We start from the raw sequence: 27,822 nt of genomic DNA on the forward strand, positions 1-27,822 counted from the left end.
GTTGGACCACCAGGATCCCTTCCGATTCAAATTCCAAGGCAAAGAAATTCAGCTTCCTTCTTTTACCCTCTCTCATCCACATGCTTGAAAAATAAAAATGACTGCGTCTGTACTGCAGATATACATTGGAAGACAATTTATTGAAATTAAATTACAGGGAAATTAATTTTAGTTATTAACAGGAAAAGTATTTTAATATTTATTGTGATAATGATGCAAGTGAACGGGCAAATAACTGGAACAAATGCACTTGAACCATTAGCTTGGTGTTTGCCACTCTGATGTTCAGACTCCTCTGAGCCCGTGCATGGCTCCAGCCTGTCTGCACCGCTCGGTGTAATCACACACTGTGCTTTTTGCCAGTCACTGTATCTAAGGCTGCTCTGCCAGCTGCAGTGCTGGCAGCCCCGGGTTGATTAGGAGGCCCTTGATTGATTAACAGGTGTCCTTGCCAAGTAGGCAAGAACCAGTCCCTGGTTCTTCTAAGGGATGGTTCTTACTTAGAATACCTTCCTAAGCTGCCCATGCTTTGCAACCAGAGTCATCTAGAGCAATTTAAGGATCGCAGTCACTAAAACTTGCGCATAGACTATGGCTCTGGTGACACCTAAACTAATTGTAACTTTATTCTAAAATTATGGAAATATTATTTGAATAGCGAGCCAAATTTACCAGTCCTGGGATTTAAAGTCCTGGGTCCACATGTTCATTCTGGGAGGTGGGGATGTAATTTTGTGTATTTTATTGACCACTACCTCCTCCACCTTCTACTGCGGATTTCTGGTCCTCTGTAAATCCCCTTATTATTCCTAGGAGTGTCAGGCGTATTTCCAAAGAACCTTCAGAAAATTTTCAGCCAGCTATCAAGTCTGTCATTTCCCCCCTTTTAAATTCAAGGATATCTACTTCTGAGGTCTACAACAAACCCCGAAGCTGCAAAAAACACAAGCCACTGCCTACCAGGGCCCACATTCAGGCGGCCTCGGACGGCTCTTCTCCTGCCCCTAAAGGAGATCACTGGATGGGGCAAGGTATTGTGGCTATGCAGGGTTCCAGCACAAGTCGGGGAAAGGCCTTCCTCTCTTTTGGTATTGCAGCTCCATTTTACTCCTTGCAGCAAACGAACAGTCCCCAGGTTTCGAACCCAGTCCCCAGTCCCTGAACATCCACCATGGCTGGATAGGGAGGCAAAGCCAGGAGACAAGTATCCTACAGAATGCCTGACTGCCCCCTTCACTGGCCCCTGAGGTTTTGCTCTGAGCCAGTGAGCCAGGATGCTCTACCTGACACTCTCCCAGGGACTTCTCTCTGGGGAGGCTCCCCCCACCTCCTTTCATGCAAATAGACCCTTGGGCAGGCTTCCTACAAGCCCAGACATGCCCCAATCCCACGTGGAGGTTGCCATGGCTCAGGGTCAGACACCAGGTTCCTGGTACCTATTTATTAGGCACTTACTATGTGCTACGTGCTGGGGGTCCAAGGATGACGGGCTTCTGTCATCCAGGAGCTGCTGTGGGAATTTAGATGGCAGCTCCTCGATGCTGACCAATCAAACCGTTACCCCAGTTGGTGCACCTCCTCCCGAAAGGTCATACCAAGGGTGCCCACTATCGCCATCTCAGCAGAGGTCCTCTTCCCTGTATAACTAGGAGTTTCACCAAGTTTCCCATGGACCACTTCTTCAGGTTCTCACTTGATGACCATGCGCCTCTGTCTGCTTCTTTCCATCAGTAGCAGCAGTGTGCCTTTCCTGTTTGCTCTTTGTTCTTGACCCAGACTTCACTCCATTTCTCCTTTCATATTTCTCCTCTCAGATGAAGAAAAGAGAGGGCTATGGGCAGGAGAATAAACGTGTAAACGCTGTAGGGGATTGTGTACAAAATGATACCTGAAAAACCTGTACATTCTCCTTCTTCTTCTTCACAAATGTTAATTGTACTTTTATCTTTTACTCAGTTTAGTTAAACTAAAACACAGAAACAGCTCACCCATTTTTTTGTTGTTCAACTTTATATAAGACCTAATGCATTGTAACTTACAACTTAATGTGAGAACTGTACATTCTTTTGTTCAACCTACATGAAGAGCCCAAGTGCAAACTGATGTAAAATTAAAAATGTAGAAATGGCTTTGCACGCAATTTATGAATCTTTTTCTCCGGAGTCTGTTCTCTGGTGTTCGGTAGGAAAGGGAATAAAAAAAATTCATTAAGCAATCAGCTTACCTTTGGATAAGTAAAAAGTCTTGTGGGACATACCTGTGTTAGCTGTTACATGAGAGTGTGGTGAATTTTGAAGGCAGACCTTCAGAACATCATATTTTAGTAGGAAACTTGAAAGATAAGTGGATGAAAACATTCAGCAAAGAAAAATACAGTATTTTTAGGATTCAGTGAGATATGACCCAGTATTTCTTCATTGTACGCACCCCCCTTCATTGAGCTCATGGGGCCTTGAAGATAGTAGGGGTCAGGGAGATGCTTGTTAATTTTATTTAAAATTGGATTCCTCCCAGTCTCTCAGTGTGTTTGCACCTCCCGACCTGGGTCAAACAGCAGAGGAAAGGGGAATAAGGTACCAGGTAAAGCGAAAACGAGATCATTGCTAAAATATTTGTTTGTTCCTGGGTTTATTATTTTATTCAAATGCCTGGGAGGTGACCAGCCTAGAATGTGGCAGTAAACTGTGCTGTTAATCCGTTTGCATTTTCGGAGTTGGGATACAGGTTTTCAAGTTTGTTATGGGATTTTATGCAAAACAATATGCAAATCGATGGCATTCTAAAAATGCCGTCTGTTCTCCAGCCCCTCTCCTGGTCACAAACAAGGGAGGCTGGCGCCGGGCTCGCCGGGCTCCTTGGGCAAGGGGTAAACCCTGCGGGGTGACGGGCCGGGGGGGGGAAGGGCTGTCCCGGAGGCGGTCCTGGGGCGGAGCCTGGGCGGGGCCCGTGACGCGCGGAGTCGGCCTGCTCAGGGGCTGGACCTCAGCCTCTCCCCGCCTGGGGCCGCCGCCGCGCCAGTGGTGGCTCCGCGTCTCCAAAAGGGGCCCTCCGACTCCTCGCTGGGCCAGTCCGGCGCTGAGTCGTGGAGCCCCGCACAACTCCCGCTGGTCCCTGAACGGGATCCCTGCTGCCCAGAGTTGCGAGCAACTTTCCCCTCTCCCTGGTGCCGCGGTGGCTCGGGGACCGTGGCCGCCGCAGGTAGCTGAACTCCGGGCCACTCTCCCTGCGCCTCGGCTGAGCGCGCTCGCGGGTCGCTCTCTCTCCGGGTGCACGCTGGGGGTCCCCGAGCTCGGCTCTGCGGGCGAGATGCCCCTAGGACATATCATGAGGCTGGATCTGGAGAAGATCGCCCTGGAGTACATCGTGCCCTGTCTGCACGAGGTCGGCTTCTGCTACCTGGACAACTTCCTGGGCGAGGTGGTGGGTGACTGTGTCCTGGAGCGAGTCAAGCAGCTGCACTGCAACGGGGCCCTGCGGGACGGCCAGCTGGCCGGGCCCCGCGCCGGCGTCTCCAAGCGGCACCTGCGGGGCGACCAGATCACGTGGATCGGGGGCAACGAGGAAGGCTGCGAGGCCATCAGCTTCCTCTTGTCCCTCATCGACAGGCTGGTCCTGTATTGCGGGAGCCGGCTGGGCAAATACTACGTCAAGGAAAGGTCCAAGGTAGGACGCGCGCGGGTGCCCGGCCGCTGCTGCAGCCCGCGGGGACTGGGGACGTTTGGAGTCCGTGGTCTGTCGCCTTGGCAGGGCTGCAAACCAACTTTAGTTTTTAACCAAGAAGCAAGAAGTCCGCCTGGTTCCCCCTACACCTCCCACTCCCCCGCCCCACGTTGGGACAGGTTATTAGAAACATTATGTATGGTCCGAGACATGAGAACTCATGATCTTAAATGTCTACTTTCAAGTCACCTAATATTGCCCGTCAGCCCTTCATTGTGTTCAGAGGGGATTCCAGCGAAAGCACTTTTAGAGAATTCTAGAGACAGTGTCATTTCACAGTGTGGCATTTGGCTTGTGGAGTTTGGCAGGTGTGGGAAGAGTTTGACCTGTGAAGGAGTAAGGCTCATCGCCATCACTTTCTAGTGCTGCCCTTGGCTTTCTGCGCCCAGGACATTATTTGATCATCCACTTGAGTTGAAAATTCTCTCCTGGTGCTGAGCCCCAGCCCCCTTTCCTAACTATCGATTGCTGGGGAGATCCACTGAGAACAACCAGTTAAGTGATCAGAAGAGGGTAGTCAAGTACCTCTGGAAAGAAACCATGTTTTTGTTCAGATGGCCAGCAGTCACTCCCTGGGTGGTAATTTTTCTTGGAAACATTTACAGGTAGATTGGCAGAAATATGGGAACGCGGAGTACCATGATATTTGTGCGTGTACGTTACGTTGGGATAGTCGAGCTACTCAGTATTTTCTACAAATGATAATCCAGCACGTTTTTCAGGGCAGTTCTGAGAGTGATTTCGTACCTCTTTTATTGTGGACTGGTCAAGGGGCACTCAGAACTGTAGACAAGTTTTACTTTAACACAGTGAGGCAAAACATACTAGCGTGAGAAGGAAGGTGAACATTCACCTATGTACTACTCTGTCACACTCTATGTAGTATTCCTCAATTTGTGATAAAACATACCATCGTTGTCTCATTTGTCCCGTAAACTAAGAGGAATACTTTTAATAAAGGGCAAGTGGTAAAGACTGGAAGTGTATAGAAATGAAGGGGTTGGATTGGGCGAGTGGAATAGAGAAGAGATTGCTGTATACCTTTCAAGCCAGGAGGACATGGTTAGAATATCTGAAAGCACTGTTTTTAATAGAGTGCAAATAAAGCAAATCTTAGAAGAAAATGCTGCTTCCTAAATTTTACTGTGATTAGGGGAAAATTCAGTTAGCCGGACTCTGTAGAAGATTGATGGTAAAGTGTTTCTTTACTCTTGTGGCATCGTTTTGGTGATGGAGTAGAAAGCCATTTGTCTTGATTAGTTTTGTTTTTGCACTCGTTTTGTAAATGACCGTGCCTTTGGGATGGGGTCAGGAGGGGACCAGCTATCCTCAGTGTTGAAGAGGTGTACGTAGCTTCAACCTAGAACAGCAGGTGGCTTCTTATCAGTTTTTTAGAGTTTCTTTTAAATTTTGGTGTTAGGAAATTCACCCCTAGCATTCTAGGAACAGAATTTGCTCTGAGGGAGGGAGATCAGAATTCGTTGATAGAGGTCACTAACATATTTGAAAGTTAAGTTTTTTTGGGTTTTGTTCTTATTTTAGCTTTGACTTAATGGACGATGGTAGGGTTTTAAGCTAGAATTTAACTCCACAAATTGAATGAAAAACACTGTGTACATCTGGGTAAGGAAAACTAAAAGATCTCTAGATACGATTTTTCAATTATGGTTTATCATCTGGGTAGAACAAATAACCTTTCAGTTAACCCTTTCAGAAGGTGACTGTGAATTGAAAAGAGAAAATTCATTTTTTGTCCACTGAAGAGACATCTGCCCGTACCTTGGTTTCCAGCTTTCTTTTAGTGGCTTGGCACAAAGTTCTTTATTTCTGCCCTTTAGAAAAATCACCTCTAAATTGGGATATTCCTTGGCCAGCTAAAACCAAATGTAAACCAGGCTTGAGCAAACAATTATTATATGTACTCAAAAAAAAAAAAGTTTGGTTTGTTTGTATAAAGAAGTCTCCTTAGGAATGTCTTGTAGCCCTGGGTCTCTTACTTGAAGTTCATTATTAAAGCATTGTAGAAACACATTCCATTTCTATATGATTTATATTAGTTCCACCTTAATTTAACCTTATTTACTTCTCTTCCCTCAACTGAGTGCCTTACTCTGTGCTGTTTCCCAGAGTAGTGATACGGACCCAGTTTCCTGCTCCATCCTAAAGCAGGTATTCAGTAAAAACTAAATTATTAAAAGGTAGAATTTGTACATTTATTTTAAACATTTATTTGTAACTTTTTATTATGGAAATTTTCAAACATATATAAATGTAGAGAGGCTAGTATAATGAGCTCCTATCACCCATTTTCAACAATTGCCAATATATACATTTACATATTTTCGACCAGTTTTTTTTTAGGTACTTTACATTTCTTGGTGTTATGCTTGTTAATCCTAATGAAATACTTTTTTTCCCTGAACTTTTAAAGGTCATTGAAGCAGGTAATAATGCTCTTTATCTCAATGAAACAATCGCAGAGGCATTGGAAATAGAATAGGAATATAGTGGACCTAAAATTGAAATTGTGGAAGGGTATGGAAAGAAATATTAAAGTGTTCCCCTCCCGGCCACAAAAGGTGTTAACTGATGAGAATTTATCTACCTCCGCTTTGTTGGAGAAAAATCCAATGGTGCTGAGGACTCTGGGGCAGATGTTTCTATGATATACAGCAGTATGGTGCCCCCTAACTTCAAGCACAATCATTGCTTTCAGGCTATGAAAAGATTTCTTATCTGTTACTCCCTGTTGGAGAACTTAGATCATATCCAAGATAAATATTGGTCCTAATTTGCTCCTTTTGCTTTGGCTGCCTAGATCTTGGACATGGCTGTTTTCCACAGAATGTGTAATTTATAGGACCCAGAGTGCCTCTGCTTGCAGCAGAAGTTAGTAACTCTAATAATAATAACTACCTTTTAATGAGCCGTTGCCTCCGCCTGGTACTGTGCTAAGCACTTTTCAGACACTGTCTGACAGTCTTCAGAACCAAAATCTTCGGCAAGTTGAGTAATTAAATCATTTGTCCAAGGACACGAAGTCAGCAGTAAATGCAGTTTGTCATAGGGGTTAGGGTCTTGGACTTGGGGTGACTAACCTTGTGGCCACAGGTAAGTTGCACAGTTTTCACCAAAGGTGAAATGAGAGAGAATACCTTAAAGCTTTGGCGGGGGAAGGAGCATGAAATAAGACAGTGTACATAAAATTCTTAGCAGAATTTTGAGCCTTCATAAATGTTCTAAGGGGAGATTTGGGAGTCTAACCCAGGTCTGTCTGAGCCCAGAGTTTGTGTTGTTGACTCTTAGGCTCCTACTTACCCTCCTTTCCTTCCCTCAGCAAATGTTCACTCAGCATGGGGTACCGTGCAGGGGTGGGGATACAAAGGTGGACAGGCATCGGCCCTGCCCCCTAGAGCTTACATTCACGTGCACTTTTGAACTGTAGGATCCTCTAGCGCACACTTGATGATTCTCAAGCTTAAAAAAGAAAAAAGACAAAACCCAAACGTTGAAGTGGGTCAGTTAAGTACATTTGAAGAAGAGAGTGGAATGCTGTGCTAATGTTTTCCTACTGTTACTTGCAGGAAAAGCATTTGTTAACCAGCTTGGTTGTTAGGATCTCCAACTGGAGTAGCTGTGGATGATTGGGTTATGGGGGTTGTATCAGCAGGTCAGTCCTCCCCTGGAAACTGTACAGGGAAATGATGAAACAGCAGTACGTTGTAGATAACAGAAAATATGTTACAAATGGTGGATTTGTTCCTTTGCTGCTAGAACAAGAACAGTTTTGGCCCTTCCTTCTCCTGTGATATCAGGAATATTCGTGACTCGATGGAGCTTAGCATGGTTGTGAACTACCTTAGACAAACCTGGGGTAATGAATTTCAAAGATCAGGATCTCTCTCAGGACCCAAGTGCAGGAAATGCAAGTGGGGTTCACAGAAGCCTGAAACCATGAACCAGGAACTAGAAAGTCCTTAACGTCCAGGAGAGCTGGTGTGTTAGTTCTTTTCTCTGGTGCTCTATGGCCCCCATCTTTGCTTCTCTGCTTGTACTCTTTATTTCTAGCCCTCTCTACCTTCCGTCCAGCTTTTGAGCGCACAGCTCAAGATGGCTACCCCACAGCGGCCATCTCAGCCTCAGTTTGAGTTCAACAGAGACTTGACTAACATTCTAGAATCCCTGTTTTCATCCCCCCTGAGAGAGGACCTGTCAACCTTGGGTGGGGATGGTTTGGGAGGGCATGTGGAATCATACATCACAAATACAGTTGCCAGGGCCCATGAGAGGTGCAGTTCTTAGAGCATGGGGTTTGGGGACTAGGCATCATACATGGTGTCTCTGCAATTAAAGTCTTAAAAATTTATCTGTGAATAAGGTATTTTAGGGCTTCCCTGGTGGCGCAGTGGTTAAGAATCCGCCTGCCAATGCAGGCGACACGGGTTCGAGCTCTGGTCCGGGAAGATCCCACATGCCGCAGAGCGACTAAGCCCACACGCCGCATCTCCTGAAGCCCACACGCCGCATCTACTGAAGCCCGCGCGCTCTAGAGCCTGTGCTCTGCAACAAGAGAAGCCACCGTAATGAGAAGCCTGCGCACCGCAACAAAGCGTAGCCCCCGCTCGCTGCAACTAGAGAAAGCCCGCACACAGCAATGAAGACCCAGCGCAGCCAAAAATAAATTAATTAATTTAAAAAAAAAATAAGGTATTTTAGGGGGAGGAGGCACTGAGTTTGAAGCACTGGAACATCTTTCTATAAGGATGTGAGAATTCTTAATAAAAGGTTTTGTATTTTAGCTCTTGGAGGAAGGAAATAATTTACAGAATACAGCCTCAGTGACAGTGAAGCAAGTTTCTCCATAGGGTGAGTTTTCATAGTGTTCTTTGTCTATTTTGTTGAATGACACTTGGGAACAAAGAAAAGAAGGTGCATATGTGTGTTTCCTTTATAATTTCTTTTGTTCAATTTTGGGCCACTGGCCACTCCACCACGACCTTGTCTGCTTGCAGTGAAGCGGGAAATCGGGGGTATCAATTTAATTTATTCATTCACAAATCATTAAATGCCTTGCACTGCGGTAGATCTGTACATGGATGGGAGAAAGGAGGTGGAAAGGGATGATAAAAGCACCTAAAGAAGTAAGCTGGAAGTTGAGTGGCGTGAAATGGTTGTCACCAACTTTGTTTTCTCTTTTTCTGGTTAAACAGACCAGTTTTACACTGATTAGTCATTTTTGTTTCTCTTCTTTGGGCTTTGTCCAATTTCTCTGTTTACTTAACATGAAGTGACTAAAATAAGTGACCAAAACTATTAGGACTTTAATAATAAAGGTTTTTGGAGCTAGGGAGGTATCAGAAATTACATTTGTCCAATTCCTCAATCATTCAGCAATTAGGTGGTTTTTGTATTTGGAGAAATGAGGTCTTGCATAGGTCCTTGAGGAGAGATTGGAGTAGGTCTTGGGCTTGAGCAAAGTGCTTTAATAGAGAAGGGGCTACCTTGGTTGGGGTTGCTTCATAAGTCAGGTGGACTGGGAGACACGGTCGGTAGGTTAAGTCAGCTGCATCAGTGTCTTATTTGGGAATTTTTTTTTTTAAGGAAAAGAGGAAAGTCGCTCTACTTTATTAACTACTTTAAGCTAAAGAAAACTAGGGCTAGGATGTATGTAGCTTCTTAAAATCAATCATGGTTCTTTAATTTACCGGGAATATCTTAAAACAGTTGCTTATCTCATTTGTCCATCTGGCTCTTTTTTTGAAAAAATTAGAATATGTTCACCGTTTTCAGAATTATTTATGTGGAAAATAGATGTTAAAATTCAGATGGCCAGTGGTTTATAATTTTTAAATATAATTCTGACTTAAAATTGATCAGCACCCATCCTTAGGTGGGAATTAAGTAGCCAATCTGTGCCTTCGACTTGTGGGTATCATGAATTATGTCCCTTTCTGACCTTACTCAGCTCAAGCAAAATTTGTAAATTCTTCCCTGATTCCCAACTCTGGCTAGAAAATTTTCAGATTTTATAAATAACAAGCAGTCTTGGAGTTGCGTGTTACAACTCTACACTGAAAACGCACCATGTCTGGGAGACTTCTCTGATGAGCTTAAAACTGGGGGTGGAGTTTAACCCATGATAAGCAGGTCGCATCTGAGAAGCATCCTAGCACTTGAGGATAAAGTTCAGAGGGCATCTCGCCTTTGGACCATGTTTGCTCAGTTTGGCAAGACCTCTGATTTTGACTCACCTTTGTGGCCTCCAGTAAATTAAATGACAGTTTGACCCATGTCTACTGAACACCAAGGAGCAGCTTGCAGGTTAGCACTACGGAGAAGGTTATTAACTCTTCGTTAATTATTATAGCTACAGACTTGATAATTCCTTTGTAGCAGCACTTTGTAGCTGTTAACTAATATTGCTCTAAGAAATGAATGTCATTTTTCTCCAATGTTTGTCAAATGCCCATATTCTGACAGTAATGATAGTTCAGATGTATTCTGCTGGGCAACTGCCAGGGGTGCCCAGTGGGTAGCTGAATCCAGAGACACTGGAATTGTAAATTCGACAGACAAATCATTTTATGATGCCAGACCGAGGAATTTGGCTTTGGCAGATTGCCAGGAGCCGTTGCTTTGCTCAGATTCAGAACTATGTGTCTGTTTGCCAGGCAAGATTAGTTAGCTTGGTTCTTTATACATAGAAATTCGTACCCTGTTTCCCTCGATTATTTCAATCTTAAACCAATATGGCTCTTACCTTAATTTTGTATCTTCTTTTGATATTGATTTATAGGTGAGTCCCTATTCTTGTTTTTGGTGAGCTGGTAGTGACTCAGTGTCATATTTTTTACCCCCAGCCTCTGCCCAGTCCCAGCCTTACAGACCCATGGGTTTGTAGCTGTGTAATGCAGGCTTTCGCATCTTGTGTTGGTTTCATTTGGTTCCTACTTACTGAGTGTCCTCCATGTTCAGTACAATGTCAATACCTCCTTAAATCAAACCAATTTTATTTTTATTTTTTATACTTTTTTTTTTTTTGCGGTACGCGGGCCTCTCACTGTTGTGGCCTCTCCCGTTGCGGAGCACAGGCTCCGGACGTGCAGGCTCAGCGGCCATGGCTCACGGGCCCAGCCGCTCCGCGGCATGTGGGATCTTCCCGGACCGGGGCACGAACCCGTGTCCCCTGCATCGGCAGGCGGACTCTCAACCACTGCACCACCAGGGAAGCCCTTTATTTTTATACAATTTTTAAAGGTTACTTTCCATTTACAGTTACTACGAAATATTGGTTATATTCCCCATGTTGTACAATATGTCCTTGAACCTGTCTTACACCCAATAGTTTGTACCTCCTTCTCCCCCACTCCCATTTTGGCCCTGCCCCCCTCCCCGCTGATGACCACTAGTTTGTTCTCTGTATCTGTGAGTCTGCTTTTGTTTTGTTATATTTGTCCATTTGTTGTATTTTTTAGATTTCACATACAAGTGATTCATACGGTATTTGTCTTTTTCCATCTGACTTATCTCACTTAGCATAATGCCCTCCAAGTCCATCCATGTTACTGTAAATGGCAAAATTTCGTTCATTGTTATGGCCCAGTAGTATTCCGTTGTATATATACCACATCTTCTTTATCCATTCATCTGTGGATGGACAGTTGGGTTGCTTCCATATATTGGCTGTTGTAAAGAATGCTGCTATGAACGTTGAGGTTCATGTATCTTTTCAAAGTAGTATTTTCATTTTCTTTGGACATATACCCAGGAGTGGAATTGCTGGGTCATATGGTAGTTCTATTTTTAGTCAAACCAATTTTTCATTCTTTAGGAGATGCAATGATCACTGTTTCTCAAGTTCTGGGGTAAATGTACCTATCTCATATTAACTTTTATTTTTGTTTCCAAAATGAAGCCAAAATAATATCACCATATAAAAATAATTCCAAAATACAGAGATTCAAAGAATATGATAGTAGTCTTGATTATTTGCCAGTGGGAAGAAGACAAATGGAAAAACACAATTCCAGGTGGCAGTGACATCTAGTTTTGGTTCTCTTAGGGCAACTTGAAGTTGTTTTGAAGTATTCAGGATAATACTCTTCTTTCTGAACATTGCTTGGAAGTAAAGAGACACTGTTTTAAACAGTCTGAACATTTGGGGGGAGCTTGCTCTGTGTTCTCCAGACAAATAGATCACAGATCCTGCCTGTGCCCCTCCCTCCACATCCCCTCCCAGTTCTACTTATCTGTCTAGTCAAACCTGAGGGACTATTACTTAGAAATCTCAATACCCCACACAAAGTTGGCAGTGAGTCTTTTTTTTTTTTGGATGGCTTCTTTCCTATTTATATTGTTTTGCAGTTTAATTTGATTGTTTGGAGTAGGTAAACAAAACTGTTTTAAACATTGAAGGTTCATTCAGGAACGTGCAATATTATTGCTCAAAATTTGGCTATTTTGTGCTGTTTTGGCTTTTTGAGGGTTTTTTTTAGGCTCCTGTGGAACCTTAAGTTTTGTCTTTTTTTAAAAAACTAAATTTTGTTTCCCTTTCACAGTAGAAATCCTTGAGGAGGGAAGTATTTTAAAGATACCTACTTTAATCAGAAATCACGTGCTCTGGGCTTCCCTGGTGGCGCAGTGGTTGAGAGTCCGCCTGCCGATGCAGGGGACACGGGTTCGTGCCCCGGTCCGGGAAGATCCCACTTGCCGCGGAGCGGCTGGGTCCGTGAACCATGGCCGCTGAACCTGCGCGTCCGGAGCCTGTGCTCCGCAACGGGAGAGGCCACAGCAGTGAGAGGCCCGCGTACCGCAAAAAAAAAAAGAGAGAAATCACCTGCCCTTGGTTCTTGTTCTCCTTGTGATCCATTTTAATGAGCTTTGCCGGTGTTAAGCAGTGTAAAACCCAACGCTAATCAAGCAGTCTCCATGCTTAAAAAAACAAAACCAAACACACACCCAACCGTGCTCTCTCCCCATTGTCCACCGTATATGCTGTGAATTTAGCGTGCCATTTAAGACCCTCCACGTCTGACCCCATCTGACCTTTCCACATTTACTCTCCCACTGACAGCCTTCCTTCCCTCCAGATCCCTGAAGTGCTGGAAACGGATTTGCCGGGCAAACCAAGCTTCCTCATTGTCTTCTCCTCAAAAATCCATCCTCCTGCCTTCTCCGTGAAGTTCCCTTCTGCTTCCTAGAACTCTGTGGGTGGCTCAACCCGGGCCACCCCAGTAGATTTATTTCTTTGCTGCTTACCCTGCCTGCCCCTCATGTACCTATAAATTCTTTGAAGGCAGAGACTATTAAGCTTGATATATATTTTTAGTGCCTCCAATAGTCCTTTACTGTTGACTTAATTTCATCTTTAAAAGGAACTTTGATTTTAAGGATGTCAGGGTGTCAAAAAAATAGCTATAAATATATATATATATATTTTTTAGAAATTTCATGTAATGTCTGAAACATTTATATTAACGTATTTCCATACAAATAACCTAAAGAAAGTTTAGTATTTGTTGGTTTTTTTTGTTTGTTTGTTTGGTTTTTTATACTGCAGGTTCTTATTAGTCATCAATTTTATACACATCAGTGTACACATGTCAATCCCAGTCTCCCAATTCAGCACACCACCATCCCCACCCCACCGCGGTTTCCCCCCCTTGGTGTCCATACATTTGTTCTCTACATCTGTGTCTTAACTTCTGCCCTGCAAACCGGTTCATCTGTACCATTTTTCTAGGTTCCACATACATGCATTAATATACGATATTTGTCTTTCTCTTTCTGACTTACTTCACTCTGTATGACAGTGTCTAGATCCATCCACGTCTCAACAAATGACTCAGTTTCGTTCCTTTTTATGGCCGAGTATATATATACCACATTCCGTTGTATATATGTACCACAACTTCTTCATCCATTCGTGCTATAAATATTTTGTTAGGCCAAAAAAAGAAAAAAGAGAAAGAAAAGTTTTACAACTTCTTCCCTAATTTGGTGCTAAAGGGTTTAACTATTTTATTACATTAACAGGCTGTGAGGGACCATCTCAAAGGAGGGACTTTGGCTTTGTAAGGTTTTTTTTCCTTAGTTCTGATACTCTATGCTTGGCCCTAGAAAGTACCAAGTCACATCAGATCCTGGCAGCTCATACTTAGAGGTCTGCCTCAGAGAAGCCCGGGACCATGAGGCTAGGACCCTGGCTTCTGGTCCTTGCTCAGACCCTGGCAGGCAGCATCTCAGGACCTTAATCTCCACTTCTTTAGGAACAAGGTCGATTTTTATTTTTGTATTTGAACTTAATTTGGTCAGTACCTTATTAGGCACTGGGGTGGACGTTTTACATTTTATTTTGTCTCACTGTGATCTTTGGCAAGTCAGTTCTCTGAGCCTCACTGTCATCTATAACATGGGTCCAATAATATAAATCTACCTCCATATGATAAGGAATTCAATGAAAATTGAGACTGTAATTTTATTTGAGAGGGCAAATAGGTGCTTTCAGTGCCTCTGATTGGATGCCTGAAGAAGAGATCTGACTCTATCCACAGTCACACACCCCAGCGCTGACAGGACAGTAATCCTCAACAATGCTACAGAGTTGCACTTGGAATGTTTCCTGCCAGTTTCAGGAATCGCGATGCAGAGGCTGTGCCAGAAACTGCCCTATAGGAATTCCTCTCACTTCCTGCTCTACCCACCACCGCCTGTTCTCCAAGGTAACTAGTGCAGGTGACTAATTCTAATTCCCCTTGACCTTTTATTATTTAGGGTGAGGCATTGCACGAAGACTCTTGCTTTGCCACAGCAGCAGCAGCAGCATCTGGGAACATGCTGTAAATGCATGTTCTTGAGCTTCTCCCCAAACCCAGTGAATCAGAAGCTCACAAGTCCTCCAGGCAATTCTCATACAGGCTGAAGTTTGAGAACCACAGAATAAAATGAATATGAGGAGGCTAAATGGGGGTGGTGCTCTATCTTCTTAGAGTTTCTCTATCAGTGAGAAAATCGGCGTTCGATCAGTTGATCAGATCTGAGCTGATTGATTGCTAAAACTAAAACATGCAAGTGTTTTTGTTTCATTTGGGAAATTTTTGAGAAAAACACATTAACATGTTAAGTACACACACACAATTTTTCTATTATTTTTTCCAATAAAAGTTAATTTTCCAGGGGCTTCCCTGCTGGCACGGTGGTTGAGAGTCCGCCTGCCGTTGCAGGGGACACGGGTTCGTGCCCTGGTCCGGGAAGATCCCACATGCCGCGGAGCGGCTGGGCCCGTGAGCCATGGCTGCTCAGCCTGCGCGTTCGGAGCCTGTGCTCCGTAACGGGAGAGGCCACAGCAGTGAGAGGCCCGCGTACCGCAAAAAAAAAAAAAAAAAAGTTAATTTTCCAGAACCAGAATTGGAGTATAATTTGGAACTGTTTCTCTCCTGTTGCGTTGAATGGAGGGGAACAATCTTTGTTAATATCTGCGCAGTATTGCTCCCCTGTATCCTACAGCCTGGCAAGGAGTGCAAGCTCAAGGCACCAGGGAGAACAAGAAAGCATCGTAGTGATTTGGGGTGAGAACAAACTGGAAAAGAGCAGATGATTCTGTCAGTATTGAGTATCTGTTATGCACTCACTGGACACCACACAGAAGCCTAGGGGTTGTTTCTGACCCTCTAGGGTAAGATGGCTGAGGTGTGGGACTCTTTGGGGAAGGAAAGCCGAAAACTGAATCCAGCTTGACTGTAATCGAAGGTTTTACTGGGTAGAGATTGGAGAGTAGCTGGCACTTGCCTTTTCCTACTTCTGCGTGGAGGGCTTTGGTTGCCCAGTTAATATCGTTTGCGCCTCTATTTGATAAGCCATGATAATCATCCGAGAATCCTTTGTTGTGTTATCTTGAAGGAAGACAATTTCATTCGTGGTCACTCTGGAAATAATTGCACCTGTTTTCAGTGAACAACTTTTTCCTGATATTGTAGAAGCAGCGTTTAGCAGTGGGAAGACCATGCTTGGTTCTATAATGTCCCGTTAAGTTACTTTTTGTCTCTCCCAGTTTCCACGTTCGTAAAATGGGGCTCCTCTTGGAGCCCCATCTTGAAGGGACATAGGTACAATTATATTCACCATCGCTGCCCCCTAGACTCAGAGCCAGGCAACTCCTTTATTTCTAGCCCCCTTGCTGCTCCCCAAAGTATTTTATACATTTCTCTCAGAAGAGCCTTTTACTTTTCATGTGTCTGAGTGGTCCTCTAGATATCACCCCTCCTGTAAGCCATAGTGGGTCTGTATCCAGCGTATTCTAATTCACTTGATCTTAGAAAGTTCTGTACTTAGTGAATTCTAATTAATGTGGTAGTAGTGGAGTTAAGAGTCTCCTGAATAAGCTTTGCACCTGAGTAAGGAAAAATTGTCTCATCCCTGGGATTCCTTGGAGTTTACCAGGTGCCTTCCCAAGGGAAATACACTTTTGTATGTCCTTTAAAGTTTTTTCTTAATTGGTCATTTGCTTTCTGACTTTGAAAAAGTCTGAAAACCTTGGCTGGTGTTCACCTGAGCTAAAAGGAAAGGTCCTGGAGAGGCTGACTTCCTTCCACAGACCCCGAGGTAAGGGGAAGAGCAGCCTGGGGAGAAGACTGATCACTGACCAACTGCATCCCAGTCAGATATGGGGCTACAGAGCTTAGAGTTGGCTTGAGTTTGTCCTGCAGTGGGAATAACCAATCAAAGGCAACTTGGACAACTAGTGTTTCGCTGCAGGACTGAGTCAGTTTCCTTTGCTCTCGGCTTTTGTTGAAATACAACCCCACCTGCACCCTACCCCCTACCCCCTTGACTGCCCTGGAGCTTTTAGTTCACAGACTCAACACGAAGGACACTCTATTTTTCTTTCTTTCTTTTTGCATTTTGTGATTTTCTATCATTATGGCAAGGGTGATAGGTGAGGGGGAGAAGAAGTCAAATACTTCAAGAAGAACCGAAGATCTTAGTTCTCTCAAAAAAGAGGTGAACCGGTTAATGTTAGACAAAGGATAAGCTGCGCGGGTAAAATGTGAGGTCACTCTGCGGCCAGACTAACTGGCTTTGAAAAGGCCGGTTACCTAAACTCCTCGTGCCTCGGTTTCCTCATTTGTAAAATGGAGATACTAATGGTTCCTGCCTCATGGAGCTGTTATGAATATTGAATGAGGTAATATTTGGGAGGCACACAGAACAGTGTCAGGCACGTACACATGTTTGTTCAGTAAATAAATGTGCCTCCCGAGTTTCATGAGTTCTAGTTCTGACTTGCTGTGTGTCATTCCTTTCATTCAGCAGATATATTTTTCTAAGTGCTGAAATCCAAATGTGAATATAAGATCTGGTTTCCTAGAAAGTTCTTTAACTTTTTCTTTTTCCAACATAGTTACCTTGTCCCACGTTAAGACTCCTCAGAGCGACTGGGAATTGCAAGTAAAGTGTTTCCTGGTTTCTCTTAAGAACGTTGCTTCAAGGCATTTTTCTTGACATGTTTTGATTGGTAACTATATATTTTTGTATATTACTCAATAAAATCTTGTCTTACCAACTGTATTTAAGTTATCATGGCTTCCCTCAAGTATTTTAGGATTCATTCCAGATGAGAATTTAAAGCCGACCATATTTAATTCTCTGACAATCCTGTGGTCACAGACATTCTTTTTTTCTATTCGGTTCAAGCCTTTAGAGAGCTACATGTAAAGTTTTATTTACTGATAAGTCTGTTTCTCACATCAAAGGAAGTTAAACGTCCCTACCCCCATATTGCCTTAAGGATTACTCTTGAATTTGTTTTTCTATAGGAATAAGGTAACTTCTAGGTCAATATGATAACTTCCAGGGTTAATGACTTCTACTGAAGACTTGTGGGCAGGGTGACTCAGGGCAGGTGACCGCTGCTCACCTTCCCCTTAACCCGGAAATTAAATGAGAGAATATGTGTAAATTGCCACCTGAAATGCTCCCTGGCTTCATGGGTCTTCCGGAAATGGCAGTTGTTAACGATTTGAGGAAAGGCAGCGGAATGGATACGGTTAAATGCCTGTGTTAATGTCCCCAACCCAGGGCCTGGCTGACTTCTGCGGATTTCATAATTGCAAGGAAGCCCTTACTGAGTACATTTCTCTGGTGACTGGGGTAGTGATGGGGGAGGGCTTTCCCGTGCCGGTTCCCTCCGCGGGCTGCCGGGCTGTGTGCTCGGGTGTGGGCTGGCTGCCACCCTCACGCAGCGCACGTAGCCCTGTCACTCAGCCGTCACCCCGCTGGCCGGGAGCCAGGCCTCTGCGGGAAGCGCCGCCTTCCCAAACCCAAACAGCCTGTATTGCTGTGTCGATGTTCCGGGGCCTGTTTACTGTGCTTAATTGCAGGACTCTGCTTGAATCCCCTCCAAGGAGAGGAATTAAGCAGAATTCGAATAGGAGTGACAATAGTCTCTTAAATTCCTGGCCTCTGAGAGTTTCAGTGGCTTCTGGGGAAGGGTGATTCATTCAAGTTCAGGGTGATTTACTCAGGTTCATGCACGAAGTACAGGATCCCCTGAAATAGAATCTTGATCTCGTTCAGTTAGACCTTACAAGCCCGTGAATCCTTTGTGACCTTATGCATGCATGTGTGTGTGTGTGTGTGTGTGTGTGTGTGTGTGTGTGTGTGTGCATCTATGCATATTTCTGAGAGTGGGTGTGGGAGCCCAGCTCTTTAATGTAAGAATCTCAAGGAGCTAAGAGAACTGAGTAGAAGGTTTCAGAGTCTTGATAGTTGTTGATAGTTGGTTGAATGATCCCAAAGTTAGGATCAAGTTCATAGTAAAGAGGGGCATTGATGAAAAAGGTCTCCCCGAGGACAGGTTTTCAGGTGAATATGGTAAATTCCCTGCCCTTCTAGGCAGGATGCTCTTGCCTGATCAGGAGGAACCAGCAGGCCTACTTCACCAGAGCAACTGAGAGTTGCTTATATCAATAACTTCTGATTTTTCATTTTCAGAATTACTGAAGCTCCTGCATTTCAGCAAAGTTCAGGTATGGGGGCATAATGATTATTGCTCTAAATTGGAGGTGAGGTTATATGTGGCAGAGTTCTGGGTACGTGGGTTCAGGGAGGGGAATTTTTAGTGTGGATTTAGGGCACACGAGGAAGGCAGAAGTTCCCAGGATAGAAACAGAATAGTAGAAGACATTTTAGTGAAAAACTTGGGGTTCGTTTTCAAGATTACTTACCTGATGGATATTAACTGATGTTCTGAATCTTCTGAATTGTGTGGTCAGATGCTGAAACTTTGGGAAGGGGAACGTGGTAGCTGGACACAGCTCTTGCTTTTGCCCACCAAAAGCATATTTCCCATTTCTCCCTCATTTTGTTACCTCAGTCTTTAACTAGGGCACTAGGAGGAAGGAACTAGCTAGGCTTGCTCTTAACTAACAAGACAGATAACAAGCAAGATGCCAAAATAACTAGTGACAGTTTGCACACTTGTTTCCTTAAAGTGCCTACGTTATCTCCAGCTAATTTCTTTATGCCAATCTAGATGACATGAGAATGAATATAAAGACTCTAAAGCACTTTTTCTGCTTATGAGCTGTTCATCACACTGAGAGCTTGCTTTTTTGTAAGAGGCTGGCCGCAAGGTGAACTCTTGTTTAGTGACATTTTCTTGAAACTGTTGAAGAAAGCTTTGCATAGTTGCAACTATGTTGTAAAGATGCGTTGTAAATATTGTAGGAATTTAAGTGATTTAGGTAATATATATATATATTTTTAAATGTTTATTGAAATATAGTTGATTTACAATATCATGTTAGTTTCAGGTGTACAGCAAAGTGATTCCCTTACACACACATACACACACACACGTATTCTTTTTTAGATTCTCTTCCATTATAGGTTCTTACAAGATATTGAGTAGAGTTCCCTGTGCTATGCAGTGCGTGCTTGTTGGTTATCTATTTTATATATAGTCGTGTGTATATTTTAATCCTAAACTCGTAATTTATCCCCCACCCCTTCCCCTTTGGTAACCATAAGTTTGTTTTCTATGTCTATGAGTCTATCTCTGTTTGGTAAATAAGTTCATTCGTATCATTTTTTAAGATTCCACATGTAAGTGATATCATATGATTTTTGTCCGATTTAGGTAATATAAACTGGACCCATTTCTGACCAGAAAACTTCAGCTTTTACATTTGCTTAGCTGTTTTTCCAAGCTAAACAAGGTGCATGGCCTTGTGTATTTCTTCTCAAGTCTTTACACATCTAATACTCTATGTGGTTAGTGTCTTATGGTAAAGAGAGGAGGGATCCTGGGCCCCCATTGCTATATCCAGAGCGGACATGGGGGAAGGACTTGAGGGGAGAGAGGTTTGGCAGAGGCCTGTGCAATGTGGATGGCACTGAAGGATGAAGGATACATCTGAGCCTGGTAAAGAGAAATGGGGAAGGTGCCTCCTTGTAGCTCAGGAAGTAACACAGAGTAGCTTGATCTCTTGGGAGAGCCTCAGACAGTGATCTCAAAATCCAGCCTGATATGTTTTTTTGTGGCCCTGATTTAACAATCGGGATAAAAAATATACAGGAGAGTTTACATACAAATCCGGTTCAGTTCCCTGCTACTGTCCTAAAATCTGAAGATTTTGTAACACCGGCCCCTCATTGCCAAGGTTAGAAAATTCCCTAGTTGTAGTTAGCATGGTACACACTCTAGAGTTTTGACACATATATACCTGGTTGGCTTCAATTTTTTATGTTACTTGCAAGGGCCACAGGCTATATGAGTTTGCCAGCCCCGGGTTCGAAGCTACAAAGCACTTAGGTAGGATCGGATCCCTGAAGGGGAGACATTCTGAAGCCCCAGTGGAGGGGAAGACAAAAACATGCACATCATCAGTTTTAAAAATAGCTGACATTAAGCAGCATTTAGTGTGTGCCAGGCCTTGCACTGTTTTACACGGATTGTCACCGTCAATCCTCATAAACCCATTTTTCAGATGAGAAAACTGAGGTGTGAAGAGGTTAAGTACAGGTTATTCTGTGTTTAGGTTACATTTTATTAAAATATGCTTTGCTAGGGACCGTTCGTAATTCAAAACAAATCCTTACCAAGATTGGCTGGTATTTCTGCTTCACGGTTAGAGGGGCCTAGCATTTGGCCATGGACCAAAATACCAGTTTAAAGGTCACTCAGCCTGGCAGTTTTGAAGTTATGCTATTCTTGACAAATTTTTAAAAATGGGTTCATATTTATTGCAAATTTGGTAAGTAAAATAAGACTTGATTACTATTTTAATTTGCTGAGTTAAACTTTATGTAAAACGTCACTCTCTTTTTTAAGATCAAGTCATACTAGTGACTGACGCTGAAGTCATGAGTGATGTAAAATACGTTTCTATGAAACATCTATGTTGTTGATTGTTTTTAGAGAAGTGGTGAATCTGAGTGGAGGCTGGGATAGGACAGATGTGTCCCCTTCCCACCCATGAATGACAGTGGAGGTCAATGATGCCAGTTTTTTGAAATGGTGTATATATGCGATCAAACTTGTTTCAATTAAGAACATTCTGTTTAGGCACTGGGATGGAAATCCTGGACTTTCCTCTTTCAACTTTACCTTTGGGATTGATGAGATATGGCTTTTTATGAAGCCAACTCAGTAATACCCCTTAACAGAAACTGTTTTCTTTCCACCTGTGGCATTTGGGGAGCAGATTTTGTTACTTGGGTTTGGCTGTCAAAGTTCTATATGTCTGGGGCTTCCCTGGTGGCGCAGTGGTTGAGAGTCCGCCTGCCGATGCAGGGGACACGGGTTCGTGCCCTGGTCTGGGAAGATCCCACGTGCCGCGGAGCGGCTGGGCCTGTGAGCCATGGCCACTGAGCCTGCGCATCCGGAGCCTGTGCTCCACAACGGGAAAGGCCACAACAGTGAGAGGCCCGCGTACCGCAAAAAAAAAAAAAAGTTCTATAGGTCTGTGTACATTTTCAAAGAATCCTTATACATTTACTGCCTGAACGTGGCCGCCTAGGTATCCAGAGCACGTATCTCTGGTCTAGAGCCAGTTTGGGAGCCTGGGAGGGGTTCACCCCTCTCCACTCATTTCCTTTTGCTACATAGTTATGGAGAAGCCTCTGGGCATGGTGCAGGGGGTGGGGGGTGTCCACGATGGGGCCGTAGGAAGGGATGGTGAATACATAAGGGGACATGTGGAGTTATCTGCCCATCCAAGAATAGAAGTATAGGACTAAATTGTATGTGCTATTGCAGGTCACACTAACATATTATTAAACTTGTATAAATTTCAAATATTAATCTAGTCCGCAAGTTCTGGCAAATAAAAAGTCGGCGATAAGTGAGACTTCCTCCTGATGGGTGTCGGTGTTATTGCGCAGCGTGTTTGTCACATGATCACTGAAGTACTCTGGTGATGTTCTTATTGTCCTGGAGCGTTCTCCTCCTCTGTACACTCTAACTCCCTTGCTGGCTTGATGAGGTTTGGATAGCAGCTCTGTAGAACTAACTGATCGGTTTCCAGGGTTTGTTTCTGCCCCGTGCATGATTTGGCATAGAAACGCATGACGTTATTGAAGTGAGCCTTGCTTCTCAGCGCATCCTTAGCCTCCTGGTTTTAGACTGTGTCAAAACCCAACAGATACTGGGAATGTGCCCAAGCCAAGACCCATCTCCTGTGGCTCTTGTCCAGAAAACACTGATAAAATTGGCCTGTGTAGTTTCAACAGGCCCACTGAGGCTCACAGTGATTTGCTTGCATTGTTTTGAACTTGATGCTATGGTTTCAGGAACCAGGAGAGAAGGTGAAGATTCACTCTGGCCAGAAAAATTCTCTCTATTTCTCTCCCTTAAGCAATCTGATACTTTGCTGACACTTAGGAGTTTTGTCCTAGTGATAAGTCCCCTGGAATGTGCTAGCTCCTTCTCTACGGGTGGGTTTTATAGATGCAGCAGTACACACAAAAGGACGTACTTTTTTGAGTTTGTGTCTCTTATTATCAGTATTTGCTCTAAGCTGAGTCCTGAGGCAGTTAAGCACTTCCTAATGCCCTGAAGAACTCTGTTGCTGCTTCCGGGGTTGATGCTTAGATAGAGTCTGAGATCTTCTTGGACCATCAGAGGCTGGGTAACCCAAGCCATTTTTTACAGGAAAGAAACCAAGCCTGGGATCACATGATTAGTTGCAGAGTAAATTAGATGGCAGACATCCAGACCACTGACCTTTTCCTTAGAGTAAAGCTGTTTAAGAATATAAGATTATGTAGCATTTCTTTTGAATTGTATTTTATTTACTTTTTATACAGCAGGTTCTTATTAGTTATCTATTTTATGCATTTTAGTGTATACATGTCAATCCCAATCTCCCGATTCATCCCATCACCACCACCTCCCCCCGCCACTTTCCCCCCTTGGTGCCCATACGTTTGTTCTCTACATCTGTGTCTCTGTTTCTGCCCGATTATGTAGCACTGATGGAGTACTTTTTCTTCTTTTCAGAGCTTCACAGTGGGGAGAGGCTGAGTTGGTAGGGAGTTCAGCCTATAATTGTTTGTGGCTTAAGTGACTTTCATTATTGGCTCAGTGGTGGCTCTTATAATCCTAATAGCTGCTTCCAGGGATGGGTAATTCCCTAGTCATTATAGGCGACTTCATTTATCTCTTCTTCCCCAGCTAGACTCATCATTTCTGTCTGCTACCAATCACCTTTCCCCAAGCCATCCTTTGCTTGGTGGTACCAACATTTGTTAAATCTCGATTGGAGTAGCCTCAGAATTCCGCCTCTGAAAGATGTTCAAGCTCACAGCCTAACTTCAGCTCTAAGATGACACTGCATTGACATTTTAGACATTCAAAGGCAGGATATGGGGATTGCTAGCTGTATAGGGATATAATGCTTGAGAGATACGGTGATTTAAGCCTTAAGATCCACGTAAAGCCAAGTTACTATTCAGCCTTATTTTTGTTCTAGTATGCAAGAAGCCTTTCAAGTACATGCCTAGCTCATGTCTTCGTGTTACCACTGGGAGTGACTTGGCACCCATGGTTTTGAAGCTGATTCATTGAGCCACTAGTGTTATTAGTTTGGACTCTACCTGACTGGTTGTTTTACCAGTGAAACAGTCTTGCCATTTATGAAGGAAAATGTGAACTGGATCGCTACATGTATGTTTGAAGATATGCTTTAAAATGACAAAAATCTCTATTGATCTAGGCAGAAAGTAAACTTACTGTTTAGAGGAAAGAGCTGTTTGCTATTCATTCATTTATCAAATTTTAAAACAACACAAAAAGGGAATTCCCTGGCAGTCCAGTGGTTAGGACTCCGCGCTGTCGCTGCTGAGGGCCTGGGTTCAATCCCTGGTTGGGGAATTAAGATCCCACAAGCCCCGCGGTACTCCCCTCCCCTCCAAGAAAAAAATCAAATTTAATCAGATACCTTCTGTGCGTCAGGAACTGTTCTAGACACTAAGAATACATCAGCAAACAAAACAGAAAAAATATCCTTTTTCTCCTCTTGTGTTGACAATATCTTCCCTGCATGTATCTCATCCCTACAAAGATATTTTAGAAATAAGTCAGTGTCCTGTGAAAAGAACTGGCTTTTTACACTTTGTCTAATTTTTTCTACTCTTTGCTATAAATTTTCCAGGGAACAATTAGAGATTTGTTACCCTCTTCATAGTAATTCCCTAATAGTACTTGTTAGTAGGATTTTTAGTTTGGCTTCCTGCTTTATTTCTCCACCTGACTGATACAGGTAGCGCTTGGGCAAAAGGAAGAGAATTTCAGGTTATCATTTAATTTGATAATTGTCAGGAGGAAGAAGACAAGCATTGAAAAATGCATTAAGATGTGTCTGTGGCTTTTTCTATGAACTGGATCTGACTATCATCTATGCTGACAAGTCGGGGCACAGCTTCCATTGACCCTCCCCTCTTCTTTCTATCCTAAGCATTTTATTGTACAAGCCTAACCTTTTTCTCCTTCATCACTGGTTCCTGTCTCTTTGTAAATGCAAGTATCTTTAGCCATTGATTCAGTGATTCAGGGGCACTTGTCAATAATGCATAATCCCTAAACTCCAAACCTAGTGATTATGATTTTGTGGCTCTAGGGTGGGAACCCAGAACCTGCTTTTTCAAAAAGAAAGATTGAAGAAAGGCGGGGCATCCTAATGACAACCATAGATACTGTCCAAAATGTTCTAGAATTGTGGGAATATTGTTGAACTACTTTCCACTGGGCTGAGCCATAAGGTATAACTTGGCTGTTAATCATATACGCTGAAGAGTCCAAATTCATGTACTGTACGTGAAGTGAAGAAGCCAACAGTCAACTATGTCATGTGGCACCCAAGGAGACTGTGTTACTCAGCTGTTCACTGGTGGGAGAAGATTGGTTCAGCTTTGTTAACCAGCTTCCCTGGGATTTCTCCATAGGCGATGGTGGCTTGCTACCCAGGAAATGGAACAGGTTATGTTCGACATGTGGACAACCCCAGCGGTGACGGCCGCTGCATCACCTGCATCTACTATCTGAACAAGAACTGGGATGCCAAGGTACTTGGAATAATGGGAGTAGAGTGAGGGGTTAGGAACTATAGGAAAAGAATTCAGATGACTTAGAGGAAAGTTTGCAGTTCATAATCCCCACTGATGAATCCTTTCTATTTCATATTTTTTCTTTTTTCCTCTTACGGTGTTAGTACTAAAGTGGATGAGATGAAAATAATAGATATGAAGTTAATTTGATGGGAGTGGGTGGGTAGGGCCATTATTAGGTTATAGGTTATAATTTGATGGTTGATGAAGAGAAAATAATTTATAATTTTAGGAATGGGGATCAATTTCTTTAGTCTAATCCAGAGCTGATAGGATTCTTGAGTCTCAATGTGGAATAAGATACATACTTTTCCCTGCCAGGAGCAACACTGAGAGAATTTCACAAAAATAGAACTGTAGGATATTAAACTATCCCCAAGTGAGGTTTCCCACACAGTCCTCCCTCTTGGAGTAAAATGTTTCCCTGGTGGCCTCTTGCCATGGTTTACTATGGTTTGTGAATGCCAAAGGTTTCATGGCTTATTTTTATATTTTTGAACATATATATAGATAGAGATATGAAGTCTGGTTCCACGCTGACAAACATTTGTCTGGAATATGTATGCTTTCTGAAAGCTGGGGATGATTTAGGAGTCTGAGAAGTTGGAGGACTTTTCAGGCTTATTTGGCTTTTGAGCCTTCTGCAACTCCTTTCACTATTCATTAGGCCAGATACTTGCTGTCATAAAGCAAGGATATTTTATCTGGGGTCAGAAAAACTAAGCCTGGGAAACCAGTGAATTAGTGACAAGGTTTGTGTCGGCTCCCTATTGGTAACGTGACTGAAATATATCCCTTAGTTGTCCTTTGAAATCTTGAAAGGTAGCGTTATAGGCAAGAGGGTAAAGTTGTCAGATCAGTGATGATAAATCACAAAGTATGAAATCATTCAAAAAATAGTTGAGTGCCTGCTAGCGCCGGGCATTGTGCTGTGAGGAAACGTCGACCTGTGAGGTCTGAATTCTACCTTGACGTGGTTATTCTAGTAGGACAGCTTGGGTGTACATGTAAAAAAAAGTAATTCAAGGAAGAGAGTGATATATGTCATGAAAGATAAGGTCGTCTGAGAGTTCAGAAAAAAGAGCATGTAACTTTCAACTGATGAAATCGGATAGGAGATAGGGGAGCTCAAAAGAAAGCTGTAAATTCTAATTGAAGGGGAGGTTATTGTGTGGTCCCTATCCTAGGGAGCTGTTAATATTAGACTGAACTCTATGAAATTGCTGGGGGGAGGGGCGGGAGGGGGTTATAGGTCAGAAACAGTCGAATATTGGCAATTCTGTATGATTTGACCTAGTAGTACTCCATGTTGTATCCATGGACTCCGTGATTATGAGGGTGGGAAGGCTTCATTTGGTGGGAAGTGAATAAGGAGATATGTCTAGCCAAATTTGAAATAACATTTAATACAAAGGATGAGGCTGAAGTAAAAATTTGGGAGTAACATGCGCTTGGAGTGGCGGCTAGAAGATGGCTTTGTTTCTAGATGAGGCTGACGTATCATTGATAATGACTATGTGTGAGGCAATAATCTCCCTTCTTTGTGGCCCTCAGCTACATGGTGGGGTCCTGCGGATATTTCCAGAAGGGAAATCGTTCATAGCGGATGTGGAGCCCATTTTTGACAGACTCTTGTTCTTCTGGTCAGACCGCAGGAACCCACATGAAGTCCAGCCTTCCTATGCAACCAGGTAACGGCCAGGGCCACGATTCCTCTTGAGAAGCTCCGTGTACAAACGCCCAGAGAATTCTCTAAACTTGTGTTCTATGCAGATGAGGGACCAACCACCCCCCAAAGCTCCTAGCAAACCTGTTTGAAGTCAATAAAAATTAAAGGAGAAATTTGGGGTTCTCTAGTACACAAACCTAACATCAGTTTGAACTATTAACAAATTGTTTTCCATTAGGTGAGCATCTTGGATTCCGAATTTCCCAGAGCATTTTTCTCTTCTCTCCTTTCTTCCCCCTACCCCCTTTAAAAAAAAAACCTAACGTTGAACCACCCCTGGAGAATGTTGGCTGCCACATAACAGGAATTCTGTCTGGTTAGCTCTGGATGAGTTTACAAGTTGCCAGTTGCAAGCAGAGAAAGAACCTCGAGAAGAGAAAGAGGAATTTGTAACACAACATTGTAAATCAACTCTACTCCGATACAAATTTAAAAGAAAAAAAAAAAAAGAAAGAGGAATTTGTTCTGATTTCTTTTCCTTTTTACCCTTTCCTGAGCTTAAAATTAGATTGGGCTTACTATACCCATCATGTCCCAACAATTGGATTTTTCAGACTTCTTTCTTTAGATCATGCATGGGGAGATTTTCAGAGTAACTGAACAATTTAGTATTGTTTACTATTAATCTGAAAACCCTTGATGTAATCTTAATTTCAGATTCTGCCTCTCATTTGCCTTTGTTTTATGGCCAAAGCAGGTGGTATTGGAGCTCTGTGGGGTGCAGCCTGAATTGGGAATAGCAGTTGGGCGCAGGGAGGAGAGAGGTT

The 27,822-nt window shown here is 43.2% G+C and overlaps 1 protein-coding gene across 1 annotated transcript in view; it reads left to right on the plus strand.

The window, feature by feature from the left end:
- Nucleotides 1-3,013: 3,013 nt before the first annotated feature.
- Nucleotides 3,014-27,822, plus strand: part of EGLN3 (egl-9 family hypoxia inducible factor 3) — a 28,786-nt gene continuing 3,977 nt past the window's right edge. The window contains exons 1-3 of the mRNA XM_079914203.1: nucleotides 3,014-3,663; nucleotides 25,165-25,284; nucleotides 26,881-27,017. Of these exons, the coding sequence (XP_079770329.1) occupies nucleotides 3,307-3,663; nucleotides 25,165-25,284; nucleotides 26,881-27,017 (614 nt within the window). The 5' untranslated portion in view covers nucleotides 3,014-3,306. The remainder of the gene's footprint in view (nucleotides 3,664-25,164; nucleotides 25,285-26,880; nucleotides 27,018-27,822) is intronic.

Source organism: Stenella coeruleoalba (genome assembly GCF_951394435.1).
Source record: "Stenella coeruleoalba genome assembly, chromosome: 2".
NCBI lineage: Eukaryota > Metazoa > Chordata > Mammalia > Artiodactyla > Delphinidae > Stenella > Stenella coeruleoalba.